The 7,828-nt window shown below is 47.6% G+C and overlaps 1 protein-coding gene across 1 annotated transcript in view; it reads left to right on the top strand.

The window, feature by feature from the left end:
• Window positions 1–3,654: 3,654 nt before the first annotated feature.
• zmpste24 (zinc metallopeptidase, STE24 homolog) overlaps window positions 3,655–7,828 on the top strand; it is a 28,734-nt gene continuing 24,560 nt past the window's right edge. Inside the window, exon 1 of the mRNA XM_052036268.1 lies at window positions 3,655–4,061. Coding sequence (XP_051892228.1) covers window positions 3,954–4,061 — 108 coding nt within the window. The 5' untranslated portion in view covers window positions 3,655–3,953. The remainder of the gene's footprint in view (window positions 4,062–7,828) is intronic.

The raw sequence follows: 7,828 nt of genomic DNA, 5'->3' as shown, positions 1-7,828 counted from the left end.
CATACCTCAAGATGGCAACATCCATCATCAAAGATCCTCACCATCCGGGCCATGCCATCTTCTCGCAGGTACCATTGGCAGGAGGTGCAGAAGCCTGAAGTCCCACACCACCAGGTTCAAAACAGCCCCTTCAACCATTCAGTTCTTGAGCCAAATGGCAAACCCCTAATCACCAGAATTTAGCAACACTGTGATCACTCTGATCACTTTGCACTAAAATAGACTTTTTTTTGTTCTAATCGTGTTCTTTCTTGTACAAACTGTGTTTTATTTATGTTTAATTTATGTTTTTCTCAGGAATGCTGCTTATATGATGCTCTGTGCCTATGATGCTGCTGCAAAGAAGGTTTTCATTGCACCTGTGCACACATGTACTTGTGCATGTGACATTAAACTCGAGTTTGACTTTGACTTTAATACAAGTTCCCATCTCGGTGTGAGGGTGGGTACAGATTTAGCCTGTCTATCTTTGCAAACTGGAATACTACTGATGAGAAGAATTGATGAGAAATTGTTAATTTTTAATTCCCCCACATCCTTCACCAAACTGCTCCAGCTAACTCTCCACTGCTTCCCAAACAGTTATCCTGACCTAAATAAAAGCAGGGAATGCTGGAAATACTCGACAGGTCAGGCAGCATCTGTGGAACGAGAAACAGAGTTCATGTTTCGGGTTGAAGACGCTTCACTAGAAGTGGGAAAGAGAGGAAACAAGTTGGGTTTAAGCTGCAGAGAGTGAGCGGAAAGAGTGGATAGGAATATCTCTAGTGGTGTGTGGCCAGGGTTGTCGAGGTGATGCTGTATTTATGGAGCCGCCTGGTTGTTGGATTAATGAAGATAGTTAGAGGGAGAGAAACCAAACAATGACACATGGTGAAGTTCCGAAATCCATGTCAGTGCTGTTGAGTGCTAGAAATGCTTGCAGAGCAGGCAGTGCTATTTTGACAGTGTTATAAAATGATCTCAGTGTTTAGCTCCTGTTTAAAGAGCATGCTGCTCTAATAATACACTGCCCTCTAACATCTTTCACCTGTAATCTGGCCAACACTTTCAGACTGCAATGCCATTTGAGATCGCTTAGTAACATGAGACTTGCACATGATGGTGCACTTATAGGTCACACTGATCTCTTGCAATAAACAGGCGTGGCTCAGAGGCTGCACTTCTGCTTCTGAGTCAGAAGGCTGAGGACTCAACACCTCCTCTGGAGACTTCAGCATAAAAATTGAGGCACACACTCAGTGTGGTGTTGAGGGACTATGACATTGTTAGAGGTCCTATCTTCTCAAACTGAGTCCTGCTCTCTCAAATGAATGTAAAAGATCCCGTGGCACTTTTTTTTGAAGAGCAGGGTAGTTATTCTTGGCCGATATTTATTTCTCAAGTAGAGTGAATTAAAAAAATCTAGTATCTTTGTTACTGCTGATTTTGGGATGTTGCTGTGCACAGATTGACTGTTGTGTTTTCTACATTTTGGTCAAATGACTCCATTTGCTCTCCTCACAGCTGATATTTCACTTCAGCACTTATAACTGAGCCAAGTTTGTCTCCTGAAAGCTTAGAGCCAATCAAAGCCTTGGCCATGTGAACACTCAGGAAAAGACGTAAGTGTTGCATAGATATAAGTCATTCTTTTTCTTTTAACAATACCTAATATGTTTTGACCATTATGGTCCTATTCTAAGACAAAACATCAGGAGATGGGCTCACACAAGAGATTGTGCAGATGCTGGAATCTGGAGCAACGAACACACAAAATGCTGGAGGGACTCAGCGGGTCGGGCAGCATCTATGGAGGGAAATAAACAGTCGACTTTTTCGGTTGAGACCCTTCATCAGGACTGGAAAGGAAGAGGGCAGAAGCCAGAATAAAAAGGTGGGGGCAAGGGGAGGAGCACCAGCTAGCAGGTGATAGGTGAGTCCAGGTGAGAGGGGGAAGGTAGGTGGGTGGGGGAGGGGAGGTGAAAGGGAGTGGTGTGAGAAGCTGGCGGGTGAGAGACAGAAGAGGCAAAGGGCTGAAGAAGAAGGAATCCGGTGGGAGAGGACAGTGGACCATGGAATAATGGGAAGGAGGTGGGGAACCAGAGGGAGGAGATGGGCAGGTTGTGAGGGTGGGGGAGGTGAAAGAGAAGGGGTGAGGGGGCCACAGGAATGAGGGAAAACAAAGGGGGGGGGATAAGAGGGGGAGGGGTTATCGGAAGTTGGAGAAATCGATGTTGAGGCCGTCAGGTTGGAGACTCCCAAGGCGGAATATGAGGTGTTAGTTCCTCCAACCTGCGCCTGGCCTCAACGTGGCAGTAGAGGAGGCCGTGGATAGACATGTCAGTGTGGGAGTGGGATGTGGAATTGAAGTGGCTGGCTACCAGGAGATCCTGGCTGTTGTGGCGGACGGAACGAAGGTGCTCGACGAAGTGGTCACCCAATCTGCGTCGGATCTCACCAATGTACAGGAGGCTGCACCGGGAGCACCGGATGCAATAAATGACACCCTTAGATTCACAGGTGAAGCATGGCTCACCTGGAAGGACTGTTTAGGGCCATGAATGGTGGTGAGGGAGGAGGTGTAGGGGCACCAGCAACCAATATAGTTTATACAGGAGACACAAGCCTCCCCTCCATGGACTCTGTCTACACTTCTTGCTGCCTCGGTAAAGCAGCCAACATAATCAAAGACCCCACCCATCCTGGCAATTCTCTCTTCTCCCCCTCCCTCCCATTGGGCAGAAGGTACAAAAGCATGAAAGCATGTACCACCAGGCTCAAGGACAGCTTCTATCCCACGGTTATAAAACTATTGAATGGTTCCCTAGTACGATAAGATGGACTCTTGACCTCACAATCTACCTCGTTATGACCTTGCACCTTATTGTTTACCTGCACTTTCTCTGTAGCTGTGACACTCTATTCTGTATTCTGCAATGTTTTACCCTGTACTACCTCGATGCACTGTGTAATAAATGGATCAGTATGCAAGACAAGTTTTTCACTGTACCTCGGTACGAGTGACAATAATAAACCAATTCCAAGAGTCTGCAGGTGCTGGAATCTGATGCTGGAGGAATTCCTGAAATGTCGACTGTCCCTTTCCTTCTACAGATGCTGCCTGACCTGCTGAGTTCCTCCAGCGTCTTGGGTGTTGCTGCAATATACTTTACACAGGTCGGCCTTGGTGCAAATTTTACTTTGTAGGCGATGAATGAGATGTGACACCTGTGGTCGTCTCTTCCTGTCCTCCCTTGAACATATCCTAGCTGGCACCCGGGCACATTTGGACTCGGGTCCAAGTGTTTTATTGAACTTGTTTTGTTTTAAAGTGATTTGGTGTCTAGTTTGCTCATCTAAAAATGGTGCCCTCTTCCTTTCCAGTCCTGAGGAAGGGTCTCGACTTGAAATATCGACTGCTTACTTCCCTCCATAGATGTTGCCTGACCTGCTGATTTCCTCCAGCGTGTTGTGTGTGTTCCAGCATCTGCAGAATCCCTCATGTCTTTGTCACATATTATTACTTTGATTAAATGACACTATAGAAACGCCATGAAGTCATTACTCTTCTATTAAATAACCACTGTACCACACTGTACAATAATAAGGTTTTTTTAAAATCACACCTCTGCATGTTATTGCATTTGTAAAGAAGAGCACCCCCCCCCCCCTCCCTTTGTCTGTGGGGACTCAGGATGAACGCTGGAACGAAGCATCCTAACCCTCCAACTTCCTGTCCGCCCGGACTGATTTAAGTGTAGCTCAGCCGGCATCAAGGGCCGGGTCGGTGATTGAGGAGCCCAAGGAGTTGGGGGGAAAAATCAATAAAATTACAGTTAAAGAGAAAGAGGAGAAAACTCAGCGCAGGAATCCGGGTTGTTTCCATAGAAACCGTCCCCTTGATTTGCAGCAGCCGAGGGCCGAGTTATTCATTGGGAACGTGTTGTGTGGGGACGGAAGTGGCCGGGATCATGATCGAGGCCGTGGCAGAACTAGACACCGAGAACCAGATCTTCTACTCGGTGCTGCTCTTCTCCTGGGCCGTGTACCTGTGGGAGGCCTACCTGGCCCAGCGGCAGGTGGGTGAGGCCAGGCCCGGGCCCCCAGTGAGGGCTGGGGGGGGGGAGGAATGTGGGGGGGGTGGGGGGAGGGAGCCGGGGGATGGGGCTGGGGGAGGGGGGAGTGGGGGGATGGGGCTGGGGGAGGGGGGGAGTGGGGGGAGGGAGCTGGGGGAGGGGGGAGTGGGGGGAGGAATGTGGGGGGGGGGTGGGAGCCTGGGGAGGGAGCTGGGGGAGGAAGCCGGGGGATGGGGCTGGGGAGGGGGGGAGTGGGGGGGAGGAATGTGGGGGGTGGGGGGAGGGAGCTGGGGGAGGGGGGAGTTGGGGGAGGAATGTGGAGGGGGTGGAAGCCTGGGGAGGGGGGAGGGAGCTGGGGGAGGAAGCCGGGGGATGGGGCTGGGGAGGGAGGGGGGTTTCTGGAGAGGGGGCTGGGGCGGGGGCAGCATCAGGGGAGGGAACTTCCCCACCTTGGGGCCTCTCTCTCTCTCTCTCTCTCTCTCTTTCCCCCCAAACCCCCTGCAACATTGTATCGAGCAGCTGGACACAATGTCACAGTTTGTAACACGTTGTAACAAAAGGCAACCCACTCACATCTCCTTGTGCTCACGTTTCGATGCTCCGGTGTGCCATTAGAAAATCATATTTTTTTACAAAAAAGAGAAACTGTAAGTTGCAATTTACCCTCCCATGATCCCAATCACGCTATGTAGATGTTGAATGAGTGAAAGAGGGACACTTGTAATCTCTATCTGTTAGAGTGGAGTATAGTCATTGAACTCTAACTGAGGGATATTTTGGTTATTTCACTTTTTTAAAATTAGGATAGGACAAGAAGATGAATTCTATTCTGTTACTGGTTCTCACAATGTCAAGGTCTAGGATTACTTGCAAGTTTTGATGCTTCTTTAAGGATACGGTTCATTTTTTAAAAATGCAGTGTTTGTTTAGAGTACAATAATAGAATTTACTATTGATTTCGTTGCCTATCTCTTTTGTAAGTTAGAGCAGTTGTATCAGGTATTAAATTTAACTGCATTAGACTGATGTAACATCTGGGACAGATCCTCTGGAGGAAGAAATGGAATCCATAGGAAAGTGGAAGTGAAAACTGGGATTGGGGATGGTGAGAGATTTCCTGTGCTGACTGGGATAATGTGCAATTTGACATCGAAGACTAACAGCAGTTGAGGTGAAAGTCAGTTGGACACTTTTGCAACTGTAGTGACTATTTGGGGTACCTATTCCTCTTATTTAAAGAAATCTCCCCTCTGTGCAACATTGTGTCCAGCTACTCAATACAACTTAAGTTTGTAACACACTGTAAAGGGAATCAGTTTGCATCACCTTGTGCTTGCATTTTGATGCTCTGGTGTACCATTAGAAAACTATCTTTGTGGAGAAGTAAAGCCACCGACATTTTGGGCCAATTTTGCCCTATCCCAGTTTTCTCAATTTCCCAAGACTTTCTACCCTGGGATGATGACTTCTGAGGTCATCCCAGGATAGAAAGTTTTTGGAAATTGGGATGGAGAAAAATTTGGCAAGGATTGTTGGTGGCTTCAGAGACACTGCAGGCTGTCCAACACACAATTTAAATCCTTAAATGTCAGCAGGTTAATGGACCATGGAGAGGGACAAAGGATTCTTCCTCCTGGCACAGTAGTACCTGATCTGGGTTGAGTTGGCAGATCTCAGCTGACCTGCGAGTTTACTGGTGCCGTTGATGACTCATGAGGGAAAAATTGTCCGCTGAAGATTCGGCACATTTCACCGTCTGCTGAGGAGTTTGACCCTAACGCTTTCTCCTTGGTCCATCTGCATACGACATTCATCGCCAGAGCTTGTGTGAAAGAGCTACGTTGTAGGAAAGCCAAGTATCAAAGCAGGTAGTGCCCAAGCAGTAGATAAAGCTGGAGGACGTGGTAAGGGGTAAGACATCTAGAGGAGGTCTGCGGGGGGCATTTTTCACCCAAGTGCGGTGAGTACCTGGAATACACTGCCAGAGAGAGTGGTGGAAGCTGACGGCATTTAAGAATTGTCTAAACAAACACTTAAAAATCACCTAGGCATTGAAGGCTATGGGCCAAGTGCTGGAAGATGGGCTGAAGATATTAAGATCCAAGGTATCTTTATTAGCCACATGTACTTCGAAGCACACAGTGAAATGGATCTTTTGCATAGAGTGTTCTGGGGGCAGCCCGCAAGTGTCGCCATGCTTCCAGCGTCAACATAGCATGCCCACAACTTCCTAACCCGTACGCCTTTGGAATATCGGAGGAAACCCACGCAGACACGGGAGAATGTACAAACTCCTTAGAGACAGTGACCGGAATTGAACCCGGGTCGCTGGGGCTGTAATAGCGTTACGCTAACCACTACACTACATGGCTGCCCTCAATATGGATTGTTGCATACTGGATGGCATGGACTGTTTCTGTGCTGTAAAGATTTCTCTTCACTGCTTTTTGATTTCTAGCACCAAGGTTGCAGAGGGTTGTAGACTCAGCCAGCTCCATCACGGGCACAACCCTCCCCACCATCAAAGACACCTTCAAGAGGCGGTGCCTCAAGAAGGTGGCATCCATCATTAACAACCCTCACAATCCAGGACATGCCCTCTTCTCGTTATTACCATTGGGGAGGAGGTACAGGAGCCTGAAGACCCACACTCAACATTTCAGGAACAGCTTCTTCCTCTCTGCCGTCAGATTTCTGAATGGTCCATGAACCCATGAGCACTCCCTCATTATTCCTCTTTTGCACTATTTATTTATTTTTGTAACTTGTAGTAATTTTAATGTCTTTGCACTGTACTGTTGCCTCAAAACAACAAATTTCACAATATACGTCAGTGATAATAAAATCTGATTCTGAGTTGGTGTTTGGGCCCCAGCGATTTGCAATGGATACCAATGAATTGGCTAAGGAGGGTTTGAATGCGGGAGAGGGTGTAAAGATTGTTCAAGGAGATATGGACAAGCCAAGTGAGTGGGTGAAGAAATGGCAGTGGAAAAAATGTGACGTTGGGCAAAACAGAAAGCAGAATACTTTATAAATGGTGAGAGATTGGGTAGTGTTGATGTTCAGGTGTGCTGTCAACAGAAAGCCAACATGCAGATGTAATGAGTGATTAGTGAGGTATATGGTATGTTGGCCTTTATTACAGCAATATGGAAGTATTACTGCAATTTTATCGGGCCTTGCACCACCTAGAGCATTGTGAACCCTTTTGGTCTCCTTGCCTAAGTATGGATGTGCTAGGCTTGGAGTGAGTGCAGTGAAGATTCATTAGACTGGTTCTAGGGATAGTGGGTGTGCTCTGAGAGTAGACTAGGGCTGTCTTGTCTAGAATCTATAAATGGCAAAAGATCTTAGTGAAACTTGCAAAATCTTTTCGGGGCTCCACAGGCTGGATACAAGGAGGATGCGGAGGAGTCTAGAACCACGGGTTGCAGTCTCTGGGGAAGGGGTAGTAGGCTGCTTCAGGCTGAGCTGTGGAGAAATGCCCTCGTGCAGAGAGTGGTGAATGTTTGGAGTTCTCTACCTTAGACGTGGAGGCCCCATCACTGAATTAATCTCAAACTGATAGATTTCTGGATATTAAAGGAACTGAGGGGGATAGTGTGGGGAAATGATGGTGAAATGGAAGATCTTAGATGGTGAAGTAGGTTTTGAGTGCTTGTTGGCCTGCTCCCCTTCCGTATGTTTTTATCCCATGTTCTTGTGTACAGGCACAGCAGTGTAGCGGTTAGCGTAACACTATTACAGCGCCAGCGACCCAGGTTCAA

Source organism: Pristis pectinata, chromosome 22, assembly GCF_009764475.1.
Source record: "Pristis pectinata isolate sPriPec2 chromosome 22, sPriPec2.1.pri, whole genome shotgun sequence".
NCBI lineage: Eukaryota > Metazoa > Chordata > Chondrichthyes > Rhinopristiformes > Pristidae > Pristis > Pristis pectinata.
The sequence above is the reverse complement of the archived record's forward strand: the minus strand, read 5'-3'. Positions and strand labels throughout refer to the sequence as shown.